Source organism: Mesoplodon mirus (genome assembly GCF_964341445.2).
Source record: "Mesoplodon mirus genome assembly, chromosome: 7".
Classification (NCBI taxonomy): domain Eukaryota; kingdom Metazoa; phylum Chordata; class Mammalia; order Artiodactyla; family Ziphiidae; genus Mesoplodon; species Mesoplodon mirus.
The window spans coordinates 74,169,643-74,184,099 of NC_138983.1; the positions used below are offsets into that span (position 1 = coordinate 74,169,643).

Below are 14,457 nucleotides of genomic sequence, written 5' to 3' on the forward strand. Positions count from 1 at the left end.
CTCCTTGGGGCATTTGCGGATTCAAATCTTACAGCCTAGGAGCTGAAAAGTCAAGGAGTTCAAAAGACTCTAACCACAGAAGCTGCTGGCATCCCTTGACTTGTAGGTGCAGCACTCTAGTCCTGCCTCTGTGGTCACTGCCTCCGCCTCTTCTTTGTATATAATCTCCTCCTGTCTCTCACTTATAAGTACACTTACAGATGGCACTTAGGGCGAGGATAGTCTCAACTCAAAATCCTTATATCTGCAAAACTTTACCTTGTAAGGTAACATTCTCAGGTCCCAGGGATTAGAGCCTGAGATCTTTGGGGCCACCAGTCAGCCCACTGTAAGCCCTAAACGTCTTCTCTCCTGAGGAAGGTCTAGGCTGGGCAGAAACCCCGACAGACATCTACCAGAGGCCAGATTGAGAGCCCTTTTAGAAGGTCATTTCTCAGCTCATTTGGAACCTTGCTATTGCCCTTTTTTTTTTTCTTTTCTTTTCGGTACGTGGGTCTCTCACTGTTGCGGCCTCTACCGCTGCGGAGCACAGGCTCTGGACGCACAGGCTCAGCAGCCATGGCTCACGGGCCCAGCCGCTCGGTGGCATGTGAGATCCTCCCGGACTGGAGCACGAACCCGTGTCCCCTGCACTGGCAGGCGGACTCTCAACCACTGCGCCACCAAGGAAGCCCTGCCCTTTCTTTTTTCCTCCTGTTTGTCCTCAACAGGGGGAAGCATTAAGAGTAAATGAGGGGCTTCCCTGGTGGTGCAGTGGTTAAGAATCCGCCTGCCAATGCAGGGGACACAGGCTCGAGCCCTGGTCCAGGAAGATCCCACATGCCGTGGAGCAACTAAGCCCGTGCGCCACAACTACTGAGCCTGCGTTCTTGAGCCTGCGAGCCACAACTACTGAAGCCTCCATGCCTAGAGCCTGTGCTCCGCAACAAGAGAAGGCCATGGAATGAGAAGCCTGCGCAATGCAACAAACAGTAGCCCCTGCTCGACACAACTAGAGAAAGCCCGGGCGCAGCAACGAAGACCCAATGCAGCCATAAATTTAAAAAATAATAATAATAATAATAAAATAAATGCATTAGCAGATTTTGGGTTTCCTCTCATCGTTAGTGTATTGCTTTCATTCCTAAGACGCTAAAAAATTGGAAACCACTCCACTTACCAGGAACACACTTTGCAACACGGATCCAGGGGAAGCTGTTTTCTTCCGTAGACACTTCATGACCCCAGTTTCCACAACAGCAGGCACTGCTGGCTCTGCCAAGTTGCTGGAGAAGGGCACCTTATCTGCAAAGTCACGAATCCAAATGGGCCCCCATTGGCAAGGGTGGAAGGAAGTTGTTTGGCTTAGCTTCTTGGGGGATCAGAAGATTGGGAGTTCTGGTGGGGGGACTGCAGGTACCTTGCTGTCCCTTGGTACAACGTCAGGGGAAAGAAAGGTCGCTGGTAGCTTCTCAGAGCTACCAGTTGGGGCTGTGCAGAGCGTCTTAGTAAATGCCATTTTGGTTGCAAATAACAGAAACTCAAACCGGCTGAAGCAAAAAAGGGGACATCTACGGGGAAGAAAAGATGGCTCCTGCCTGTCCAGACTCCTCAGCTTTGCTTGCCCGTTGATTCTCTAACCTTCCGCATTTCCTTTCAGTAAACTCCTTTTCTGTTTAAGTTAGCCACAGGAGATTTCTGTTGGTTGCAACCAGAGAATCTTGAGTGATACAAAAAGTCCTAGTGGAACCCAAGGGCAGGCATTAGAATGGGCCTTTCCAAGGAAAGAAACCAAGAACCAGAAAGTCATCAGGAATCAGGGCAACTTTCTGCATCAGTTGGAAAGCCTTCAGCTTTTTTTTTTTTTTTTTTCCTTCATGGAGCTCATAATCCATTCATTTATTCAATAAGCAATTATTGAGTGTCTACCCTGTGCCAGGCACCCTGCTAGGTCTTAGAGTTCCATACAGGTGTAAAATATGCCAAGACCCCTGCCCTCAAGTAGCTCACATTCTAGTGAAGATAAGACATGTGAGCACATAGAGTATATTCACAACACAGAATAAGAAGAGCTATGCCATGGACACATATACACCAGCAAACATAAAATAGATAGCTAGTGGGAAGCAGCCGCACAGCACAGGGAGATCAGCTCGGCGCCCCGCGACTACCTAGAGGGGTGGGACAGGGAGGGCGGGAGGGAGGGAGACGCAAGAGGGAAGAGACATGGGAACACATGCACATGCATAACTGATTCACCCTGCCACAAAGCAGAAACCAACACACCATTGTAAAGCAACTACACTCCAACAAAGATGCAAAAAAAAAAACAACAAGAGCTATGCCAGAGGGATGAAGCATGACTGTCTTCATAGACCTAGAAAGCACAGATGCAATTATCCTGGTAGAGAGGGCCTGGGCAGAGAATCGCAGGTAGGTGAACCTGTGTGCACAGAGAACATGGTGTGTATGAGAAGCTGCAAGTTTGCAACATCCGTGGAGCAAAAGAGTTCTTGCAAAAGTAGTGGGAGACATGGCTGAAGAAATTGGTTGAGGATGAAGCATAAAAAACCCACTGAAGTGTGATCTTTTTTTCCTGAGGAGGCATGGGGGAGCCATGGAAGACTTTTAAGCTGTTTGAGGACATGGTCAATTCTCTGGGTTTCAGAAAAGTCCCTCTGGAGTCTGGAATGTGGTGAAAGCTGGGCTGGACCTTTCACCAGCGGGCATGCTCAGTCGCTCAGGAAAGGTTTTTGCTCTGCCTTGGGAAATTTTTCACGCCGCTCTGGCAGCGGAGCTCGCCCCGCCCACGGCTTCTCCTCACTGGATTGGTTGAACTCAGGGAGGCTACCAGGAGGCCCAGTTGACCTCCCAACTCCACACCCCCGCCCCCGCCCGTTAACGCTCTGGGCGCGCGCTGCCTTCAGCTTTAAATAACAGAAACGTGGATGTGGGTAGATGGTAAAAATTTGGAGCCCCTCCCAAATGAACTCTAGCCATGTGGCTTGCTTTGTCTGATGAGATGTTGGCAAACACATGGCAAGTGGAGACTTGAAAAGTGTGCTTTGGGGCTTTCTCTCTCCTGTTGCTCTTGGAAACCTGTACCCACCACACGTGGCCTGGTCTGGCCTGCTGGGTGATGAGGGACCACACCAGGCAGAATCCGACGTCCCAGATGAGGCCTTTCTAGACCAGGGTTTCTCATTCTCGGTACTATTGACATATTGGATCAAATAAGTCTTGGTTGTGGGCAGCTGTTCTGTGCACTGCAGGATGTTTAGCAGCATCCCTGGCCTCTACCCCGAGATGATAGTATCACCCCCACCCCAGTTTAACAACCAAAGTGTGTCCAGACATTGCCAAATGCCCCCTGGGAGGCAAAATGCCCCCAGTTGAGAACCACTGTCCTAACCCAGCTTGCCTGGCAATGACCAGGCAGGCATGTACGAAGCCACCCTAAACTAGCCCCAGCCAAACCAACCAGACCAGTACAAGTGGCCAGCTTGACGCCTGGAATCATGAGAACTAATAGTCGCCATTTTAAGTCACTAACTTTTGAGTGCTTGGCTCCACAGCACAAACAGGTACATCTGACTACAGTGGCTGAAACTGATAGGACTGATTTATTTCTACAACAGGATGTACAGAGGTAGGCAGTTCAGGTACAGTGCAGAGCACAGTGATGCCACTAGGCTCCCACCCAGGCTTTTCATGTCTTTCCACTCCACTGTCCTTTGAGGTGGGCTTTGGTCTCTTGCTTGTTACCTGGTGATCCCCAACATGGCTGCTCCAGCTCCAAGTCCGAGCTCCAGGAGAGGAAAAGGAGACAAGGCAAAGGGACAAAGAGAAAAACTTTCTCCTAGCAAAGCCTTGCCTTTAATTCCAGAAGGGAAGCCCTGCCCAGGGCCTTCACCTGCATGTCACTGGCCAGAACTGAACAACACAGCCAGGTCTAGCTGCAAGGGAGGCTGGGAAATGAGGGCATTTCGCGTGCTGCTTATACAGTAGAGGGAGGCAATGACTAAGGGGCTTGTAGTGTCTGCTGCACTGTCTCACTGGGGGTCGTCTTGGTTTCTTCTTCTTTTTTTTTTTTTTTTTGCCACACGGTGTGGCTTATGGGATCCTAGCTCCCTGACCAGGGATTGAGTCCGGGCTCTTGGCAGTGAAAGCGCAGGGTGGACTGCCAGGGAATTCCCTGGGTCTTGGTTTCTTGTCTCTACCTGTTGCTTATCTATCCTGGCCATCTCTTTCTAAGACTGGCTTTGTTTCTCCAAACACAGTGGGAGAAATGGCCACCCCAGCTGGGAACTGCATCAAGACTTTCAGCTCCGGGCCATTAATGACCTGTGTGGTAACTCCATGTCCCACTTCCAAATATCAAGGGCACAGGTGCTGATTGGCCCAGCTTGGGTTAGAAGAGAAACCTGATTGGTCTGGCTTGGGTAGACTATCTACTGATCAGCCAGTCAGGTGTGGCCAAGAGAGCAGCAGTAGGTAGGGTAAACCTGGTTGGGGAATGTGCATTCTCAGAGAAAGGGGTGTGTGGCTGAGGAGACACCTAAAGAACCATCTAGTTCAAGGAGTGAAGAAAGGACATTGCCATTGTGGGTTGCAATGTTGATATGATAAAGATTAACACGTCCTTTGAAAGACCTCAAATACAGTGGAGCCACATAGGCATTACATTTAACTTATGCAAATTCAAATATTTGTATTCAACCAAAGTAGTTTTTTCCCACACAATTTGGCTTCCAAACATGAGCCAGCTACTTAACTACTGCCTGACCAAGTGATCTTTTCTGGTGCTGGAGATTGCTGTTTTGGATTTTGGGGATATGGTACAGTATAAGTAATATGTTCTTTATGGAAAACTGCTGGGATTTTCAAGATTATTTTTAAGGTCAGGTGATGCTCCCCCTTCTCACTGTGTAAGAAGTACCTTTAGTGGAAGATCATGCCAATCATTTTTCCCATTTCCTTCTAGTTTTAATCAGTATAAAGAATGCATTTGGTTTTAAAATATCAAAATACTTTTATTGTGGCTTTTTAAAAATAAAAAATAAATGATATTCATGGCTTCTGGCTCTTCCTCCTGTTTTGTTTGGTGGTCTCTGGCCGTACAAGAAAGGCAGGGAGAGAACAGATGGCTGGAGAGAAGGCAAAAATGAGGGTCTCTTCAAACACCACAGGAAAGGGGTGTGTCCACCTGGGCAGTGTGTGTTCTTTGATGACTGGGTACTTGGTCTGTCCTGATGGCCTGGGACTTGACCTACTGGGCTGTCTTGGTGCGGCAGAATGGGCAGCGTGAGATGGAGTTAGAAACCTGGGTTCCAGCCCCAATTCTTCAATTTACTAGCTGTGTGACTTTAGGTGGGCCATTTAACCTCTCTGGGCCTCAGCTTCCTCATTTGTAAAATGGGGAACATAATGCTATTTACCTCCCAGGGCTTGAGAGAGGATTAGACAAGAAGTGTTTTGAACACCGCAGAGCGCCATATAAACATGACTCACTGTTATGGAAGCGATAAAACTGGCTGCTGTTCACATTTATTATAATCAATTCAGATATAAATGCACTATACCATGGCCCCAACAGCCCTGAGGTTACCATTCTGTCCTGTGGCCCCAGTACACGCCCTGGGTTTTCTCAACTGCGGGCTTCTCAGAGCTCCTTGGAGGTGTGACATTTGGGTTTGTCACTACCCAAACACATAATTGCATCTACCAGGCCTAGGAGTCTGAATTTCAAACTTAGTCTTCATATGCCTGTGTATGTTTACATTCATAATATCTGTGAAAAGAACCCCTCTCCTCACACACTCCAAAATACAGTATTGTGCAAAATACCAGTCTAGGAAGCAACACACTAGGGTAGCAACCTTTAATGTCCTAAAAAAGCATCTTAGTAGTTGGACGCAGAAGAGTTACACTGACTCACGGAGGATCACGCGAGGCCCAGCGGGACGACGTTTCTAGTTCCTTCCACCAGGTTTAGAAAACAGAAGGCTCTGGCTGGATTTGCTGGACATTTCTCTCTTCAGCATCTCCCTTCCTTGGTCCATCTTTGGGGTGCCTTTTCTGGCTCCAACCTACAACAAGCAAGAGCAACAAATGCCCAAACTCTATAATTGTAGGGAGATCCCCAAATATTTCTCAAATGGCATTTTTTTTTACTCAAAATAAAATCTTTGTTGTAAAAAATATTTATATACACACATAGACGTGAGCAAAATGAAGGAAAAATGATCCACCATTATCACACTACCCACAGGTAACCTTATTCACATTTTGGTGTACACTCTTCCAGATACACAGATAACGTTTTCTTCTGACATTTGCATCTCTTTTTGAACCAGCAGTTTCTGATGATAGGCAATTTCATTGGGATGGACTTTCTCTCGAAAAGCTGTTACTGAACTGAATGCCTTATGTCTCTGATGTCTTAGGAGGGTAAAATGCAGCATACTCTAGGGGGTCTGTCTAACCCTTTTCTGAGCACTACTCCTGGATCCAGGCAGCCATGTGTGTGACTCTGTCCCTGGTCATAGCTGATCGGGCACTTGGCACGGGCTGGGCTTTTAAGATGGTCACTCCCAGGATTTGGGTTATGGGTTCTAAGATGCTACTTGCTTCCTGGGCTGGTCCTTTGAACTGGGGGACCATGAGGTCATTCCTTCCTGTCACATGACTGGAGAGAGCAGAGATCAGGGGAGCCACACAGAGACACAGAGAGGAGATACGGCCTATGTGTGCGTGTGCGCATGCTTGTGTGTGTGTAAAAGAGATGATGCCTGAGATCTGATGGCTTACCAGTTCTATTTCGAGGCCAGGCTCTCTTTCAGCTCCCAGTTTTTATGAGGCACTCACCCCTATATCCTTAAAAAAGCCCCCTCCACCCCCTTTTTTTTTTTTTGCGGTACACGGGCCTCTCAGTGTTGTGGCCTCTCCCATTGCGGAGCACAGGCTCCGGACGTGCAGGCTCAGCGGCCATGGCTCACAGGCCCAGCCGCTCCGCGGCATGTGGGATCTTCCCAGACCTGGGCATGAACCCGTGTCCCCTGCATCGGCAGGCGGACTCTCAAACACTGCGCCACCAGGGAAGCCCAAGGCCCACTCTTGGGGAAGGAGTCGCCCAAGGTACACTTGGCAAGGAACCTGGAGGAAACCTTTCTGTACTGAGGAGATCTTAGACACCAAACTTCTAAGCTCAGGCTGGAGGGCAGGGAGAATGGGAAGCTGGCTCTTTGCTCTTAGCCGAAGCACCATCTGCCCCGCTTCTGTTAAAGCCAGAGGCAGCGTGAAGTTCCAGGGGGTCTCACATCTCAGAGAAGCACAATGTTCCCACAACATCCGGGGCCCATCCCAATATCTCCTCTGCCATTTCACATCCGCAGGTGGTCCTCAGACAAAACCTAGATGTAGGGCAGTTTCTGCCTCCTCCCAGCTCAGTCATATATGTGAGTGAATAAGTAACAAACTTCCAGTCGTTTCTACTTTGCAGGGTGGCAAACGTCTCAGATCAAGTGGGGCCCTCAGGATGCTCTCTATCCTCTTAACATCCTGCTCTGGGGAGTAACCACCTTCTGGTCTTAGCACAAGGATGCTGGTTGAGAAGCTTCTATTTTTCAAATATATCCCTCACCTAGAATATCTTCGTTTCTTCCCATGATAATTTGGTTGCCTCAGCATGACTGTGGCCTTTTATCAAACTTGAATGTCTCCTATCTCATATTCAACCAAAATGTGTTTGGCTTTCTAGCTTCCTGAGAGCTCGCCTCTACTGTCTGCAAAGTGGGAACGTGGACTGGCTTAATTCCAGTTCCAGGGCTGATTTGTCAATGGCAATGTTTCAACATGTTCAAGATTTCATAGTCTTAATTCTCAACTTTGAAGAGAATTCTAGAGGATGCTTCCTTGAAATTTAAGAGAAATACCACTGGAAATGTATCAGGTTTATTACCTGGAGGTTTCTAACCTAAAGGAGGAAAAGCTAGCACTCACCTGGGTGTCAGATCTGCACTGATTCCCAGCTCTCCTACTGAGCTGTGTGGCTCTGGACAAAGAAAGTCTCTGAGCCTCAGACACCTCATCTGTAAATTGGGTATAATAACAACACCCACCCCATAGGGTTGTTGTGAAGCTTAAAAGAGATACTGCACGTCGAGTGTTTGGCTCTGTGCCCGGCACATGTCAAATGCTCAATACATAATAGATGTGGGATAACTGTCCACTGGGCTTCCTGCTGACGTTCTAGGGTTTTCTCTCTTCTCTCTTCTGGCTCACCTGGAAATGTGAGTTCTGCATCTTTGAGTTCTTCATCAGCTCTCCAAACATTTGTCTCTTTAACACAGAAAGAATATTGACAAAATTTAGCGTATGTTCTTCTTTGCCTTTTGCATCAGAGAAAAATGGATTTTTCTCAACTTTCAGATGCTACCCATTTGGATGGAATGTTGAGCCTTCCTAGGTGAGGAGGTGAGGATAGAGGTCTGCAGAAGGGGTGTGGCTTTGGGGCAACGCTACACTGTCCTGCTGCACCTTTTAGGGAATCTCTGTTCCAGATTCCAGCAGAGAAGGAGGTGGTCAACCAAGAAGGCTACGAAGGATACTGTATTCTTCTTGGAGGACAGATCTGCTTTAGCTGGAAGCAGAGCCTCCTAGATCAGTGGAAGAGGCTGTAGATGTCCAGTGGCTTTCCACCCAGTGGAAATGTTGAAAGCCCCAGTGGCTAACCTCCCTGGCAGGGACTACAGGGGCCTGTTGGGAAGCCAGCATCACTGAAAACCTGGAGCTTGCCGCTCCCCTGGGGTTTGATTACTATTGCTGACCCTGATCTGCTCAAGACCCTGCACCTCAGGGGCAGCTCATCAAAGAAAGAGCATCCCCTAGGCACTGGAGACACAAAAGTGAGAGGGAACTGGGGTCTCCCTTGCAGACTGACACTCCGCAGGTGAATGTGCAGTGGTGTCAGGAAGGAGACGTTCTCCTAGAGCCCTGAGCATCCACTGGGGTCGCCAACCTGATTCCTACAGCGGCCAGGAAAGGAAAAGAAGTGGGTGAAGTGAGCTGGGGTGGTGGTGGACAGCAGCAAACACACGAGCCCAGGGCCTTTCTAAGGGGCCTGGAAGATGGAGGCTTGTGATGGTGGCTTGTGGGTCTGTGGGCCTAGGGTCGCCAGATCTTCCAAGTTTCCCAGAGAAGCTGGAAATCCAGAGTATTCCAGGAAACTGCCCTATTTTGAAATGTAACTTAAAAAAAAATCCCATGAGCCAAATGGAATATATCTGTGGGCTGCCATCTTGCGACACCTGCTTCAGAACCTCCCTGCTTGGTGTCTAGTTGGTGCTCAGTAAATGTTGGAGGGGTTGCCAGATAAAATACAGGATGCCCAGTTAAATCTGAATTTCAGAATGAAGCCAACAAATTTGTGAGTGTGAATATGCCCCGTGTAATAGTTAGGACATTTATACTGAATAGCTTTTGTTGTTTATCTGAAATTAAAATTTAACTGGGCATCGTGTTTTTGGTTTGTTTGTTTTCCCCTAAATCTGGCAACCCTACCGGGTAGTCACAAAACTCAGGGAGGAAATAAGGCTGTCTTTTGGGACAGGGCATAGGTGCTTACAAGACTCTTCCATTCTCCCAGAAGGATGCTAACTCTACCCTCAGAGGACTGTCTGTGAAGGCTGATGGGCCCGTATTGAACTGACAGTTGCCCTCCAGGCATTTTCCGTGGAGAAGGCCTCGAGCCTGCAGCCACTCAGTATTTATCACAAACTCAGTTGAGACAATCACTATCCAAATTCCCAGATATTATAAAGCAGGGGTTAGTTTTAAACCAACAGCCTTCTTCTCTCCCACCCCATTCCCCGCCTTTTTTTTGGCAGAACCGTATATCCAAGCAAAATCCCATGAGGAACTTGGGGTATAAGATAATGGAGAGCTTCTCTGGCGGGAGAAAGGTGTGTGTGCTTTGAGAGTCACACCTTTCCATGGCACCCAAAGGCTCCAGGGAACCCCAGTTTGAACATTGCTGCAAAATTCCTTCCTGGATTAAGTTCCGTCAGTGGGCAACTGGGCACTGAAGGGCAGAGCCTGGCCCCTGTGCACCTGCTTTTCCTGAACTTTACTGAACACACTGGGATGTGATGAAGGGGGTGCGGGAGGGTCTTTTTCTTTAGCCTTCTTCTATCCGTATGCTGCATAGGCCTGGCCACATGGTTCTACTTCATCATTGTGGGCGGAAGAGTACCACCCCAAGCCCCTCCCATCCCACGCTCCTCCTACACAACATCTACCAATTGTGGGGCTTCCCTGGTGGAGCAGAGGTTGAGAGTCCGCCTGCCGACGCAGGGTTCGTGTCCCGGTCCAGGAGGATGCCACATGCCGCAGAGCGGCTGGGCCCGTGAGCCATGGCCGCTGAGCCTGCGCGTCCGGAGCCTGTGCTCCACAACGGGAGAGGCCACAACAGTGAGAAGCCTGCGTACCGCAAAAACAAACAAACAAACAAACAAAACACAGAAGTGGCACGGAGGAAGCCAGAATCTTGAGAATACCTGGGCCCAAGGAAATCTTGGAAGATAGTGAGTTAAAGAGAATAGTGAGGATAATGACGATGGTAGGAGAGGGTGAATGCTTTGTGGTCCTATGTGCTAAGGCTTTTGTATACAAGCTCCCATTGGGAAGGCTACGAGCTAGGTGCCATTTTTATTCTCATCTTAAAGAAGAGGGATCTGAGCTAATTAAGCAGAGGGAAGGTTAGGGGCTTTTCCTGGCTGAGACCACAAGGCAAAGTGGTGGTCACGCCCCCTAGCCAGGACTTGATTGGCTGGAGATTTGATTGGCAGGAGAGCTGAGCGGCTTCTCCTGCCAGAAGCAGCCGGTGCCCTTCAGCCTTTCTTACACTTCAAGCCCTAAGAAAGGGCTTGCGTGCTTCCCAAGTGGCAACTTCTGTGCATTTAAAAATTTCCTCTTGAAAATCCCAGCCTTAGCCCTTTCACAAAAGGTATCTGGGTCCTTTCTTGGCCGTGGCCTAGTCGTATTCACCAAAGAGAAGAGCGCGTCCCATAAGAGCTGGCAGCTTTGGGAGGACCGGGGAAGGCGTCAGCTGGCAGGAAGCTCCCTGAAAGAAATAGAGGAATCCCCACCCATCCATGAGCTGCCTATTCTTCCCCCTTAGAAACGGGGCTTGTGATGTGCCAGGCACTGCAGGCATTTTGCCATTTAACCCTCCCACTGCCCCACGGAGTAGGCCCCTTGCTAACAGTTTTGGTTGCTTTTGTTGAGGAACCTGGGATACAGAGGTCAAGCCACTTACTCAGGGTCATTCGGGGCAGCGGTGGGGCTTGACCCCTATTTGTTTGACTCCAAATCTGGCCTCTGAACTCTGAGAGACACTGCCGGCTTCTTGGGTGATGTGGGAAGTGGATTCGAGTGAGCACGGCCTGGGCCGCGGTTCCCGTCCCTCTGCCACATGGACAGAGCCACAGACCCAGTTCGCTGTGAAGGCCCAGCATCTTATACCAAGTCTCATTTTCACAGCCAGCGATATTAGTGTGGAAATAGGACTTTTGATTCTTGAAAGGTCTGCTTGGTGAATAGATGGTCAAAAATTAAAACTACAAACTCCATTTTTTTTTGGGGGGGGGCAATTCTGAGGCTAAAGATGTGTAATTTCATCTCAGTGCTTCAACACTGCCACCTCTGTGAACGGGTGAAGAGTTTCAAAGTTTCATACAGGAGGCTAAAAACCTAAGGCTCCTTGTGAAAATACTAAGTGTAAAACTTAGAAAAGAGGAATTCTACTTTCTGTTAATTTCTGCTTAAAGACAACGAAGATATACTCCCTGGAAGGAACAGATGCCAAGACAGATATATACAAGTGCCCTTTAGGATCCAGCAAAACTTTAAAATGTATTATTGTTTTCTTCCTGACAAACAGGCTGGCCTGTCCCTTGCACTGTGTATGAATGAGGCAGCCCATGAATAATGCATGTGAAGCCTGATTATGTAAATCCTCAGGTTTTCAGTACATGACAATGGCTTTTTTTGGGCCCTTCTCTGTCCCATTCTGTGGTCTGGCGTCTCTGCTTTGGGGCCTAGTCTGCCAAGCCCTGGGGGTGGGGGCGGCATTTCGGGGAGGGGTGAGCTCTCCAGAGGGCACATCAAAGGGAAAGTCACAACTCTGTCACTGGCCCAGCTCTCCCTGGCATTGCTTGGTGTGAAAGGAAACTGTCCTCTGCCTGAGGCAGCCCGATGACACATGCAGACTAAGGCCTGTGATGTTTAATTCACAGCAGTGAGCACTGGAAACACCGCATCCAGGCTCCCTCAGAGCAGGACAGCCACTTTTCATTTCTGGGGCTCTAAGCCAGAGAGCCTGCTGTCTGGAAACCTATTGCCTGGAAGGTTCGCAGGATGGAGGGCAGGCTTCTGCAAAGAACTATCTGACCATCACCTCCTGGTTGAGGAGAAGGGCACCCTTCTATGACCTTGGCCTCCTTAGAGCTCATGCAGGCAACAAACACACACATGCAAATACACACACATGCAAACCCACAGCACATACTCACATGTACACACATACACGCAAGCATGCGTGTACAAATACACAGCCCCAAGTCAGAAAGACTGGAGTACTATTCTGGCTACTCAGAAGAGCAAACCCAAATCTTTATTCTCAGAGAGCTTATTCCTCGGTGTATCCCTGGCACCTGGCAGAACAATGAAAATCAGAAGCGCCGCCTTTAAAAACACTCGGGCTGTTCACTCAACTGATTGTGGTCATCATTGCAGGAGGCAGGGAAGTCAGATCATGATGCTGGACACCCTTAAGCTCAGTACAGTGCTGTGTGTCAACTATGTCTCAATAAAACTGGTAGAAAAAAGAGTTATCTGGATAGAAAAAACAAGATAAAATACACGAATTATCAAAAGTTAAAAAAATACAGACGAGCTAGACTATGAGTCTCAGAAAGCACTGTTCACAACAGCCAGGACATGGAAGCAGCCTAAATGTCGATGGAGGAGTGGATAAAGAAGATGTGGTACAAATATACAGTGGAATACTACTCAGCCATAAAAAAGAGTGAAGTAATGCCATTTGCAGCAACATGGATGGACCTAGAGACTATCATACTATGTGAAGTAAGTCAGACAAAGACAAATATCATATTATATCACTTATATGTGGAATCTAAAAAAAATGATACAAATGAGCTTAGTTACAAAACAGAAAGAGACTCACAGACTTTGAAAACAAACTTATGGTTACCAAAGTGGAAATGTGGTGGGGAGGGATAAATTAGGAGTTTGGGTTTAACATATACACAATATTATATATAAAATATATAATCAACAAGGACCTACTGTATAGCACAGGGAACTCTACTCAATATTCTGTAATAACTTATATGGGAAAGAATCTGAAAAAGAATAGATATATGTATATGTATAACTGAATCACTTTGCTGTACACCTGAAACTAACACAACTCTGTAAATCAACTATACTCCAATATAAAATAAAAATTAAATTAAAAAAAAAGAAAGTTAAAAAAAATAGAGGCAAGCTAGACTGAGTCTCAGAGAGGTTAAGCTAACACATATATATGGAATCTAAAAAAAAAAAAAAAAAAAGAAGGTTCTGATGAACCTAGGGGCAGCCCGGAATAAAGACACAGATGTAGAGAATGGACTTGAGGAAATGGGGAGGGGGAAGGGTAAGCTGTGATGAAGTGAGAGAGTGGCATGGACATATATACACTACCAAATGTAAAATAGAAAGCTAGTGGGAAGCATAGCACAGGGAGATCAGCTCATTGCTTTGCGACCACCTAGAGGGGTGGGATAAGGAGGGTGGGAGGGAGACGCAAGAGGGAGGGATCTGAGGATATACATATGCATATAGCTGATTCACTTTGTTACACAGCAGAAATGAACACAACACTGTAAAGCAATTATACTCCAATAAAGATGTTAAAAAAAAAAAAGCTGCCTGAAGTCACACAGTAAATGGCAGAACAAGAGTCTAAACCTAAGTCTGCCTAATGCTAAAGCTATTCTGCCACCTTCCTTTGCAATGAGCGAATGCATTCTGTGCTGCCTGGATCCCACTGGGACCTCAGTTGGCTGTTTCTAAAGGGAGCTGAGGGGCAGCCTCAGAGGCTCTGCTCCGAGCAGGGACCTCTCCCCTTCTGCTGCCTGATCGCCCTGGTGACCCTCTTCTCCTGGTGCAGCCGCTCTTCCATGTGCGCCAGGGCCTCCTTCAGCAGCGCCTTTTCTTCGGCCTCTTTGCAGATGTCGTCCTTCAGCTTTGCCACCTGTGACTGGTACATCTGAACCGACACTTTGCTCTGCCTGAGCACACAGGAGAGACAAAGTCTCTTTTCTCCTCAGCTTTCTCACTCACCACCAATGCTCCCGACCTGGGAGATCCTCAGAACACTTCCATATATGCCTGGCTTCGCGGTTTCCTTAC

General features: G+C 47.9%; 2 protein-coding genes across 2 annotated transcripts in view; both read right to left on the reverse strand.

Moving 5' to 3' along the window:
- Positions 1 to 5,883: 5,883 nt before the first annotated feature.
- LOC309808805 (forkhead-associated domain-containing protein 1-like) overlaps positions 5,884 to 14,457 on the reverse strand; it is a gene marked incomplete at its 5' end in the record, with an annotated part of 205,828 nt that continues 197,254 nt past the window's right edge. The window contains one exon of the mRNA XM_082629380.1: positions 5,884 to 6,068. Within this exon, the coding sequence (XP_082485506.1) occupies positions 5,952 to 6,068 (117 nt within the window). The 3' untranslated portion in view covers positions 5,884 to 5,951. The remainder of the gene's footprint in view (positions 6,069 to 14,457) is intronic.
- Positions 14,138 to 14,457, reverse strand: part of LOC309807969 (forkhead-associated domain-containing protein 1-like) — a gene marked incomplete at its 3' end in the record, with an annotated part of 96,680 nt that continues 96,360 nt past the window's right edge. The window contains exon 19 of the mRNA XM_082627980.1: positions 14,138 to 14,336. Coding sequence (XP_082484106.1) covers positions 14,138 to 14,336 — 199 coding nt within the window. The remainder of the gene's footprint in view (positions 14,337 to 14,457) is intronic.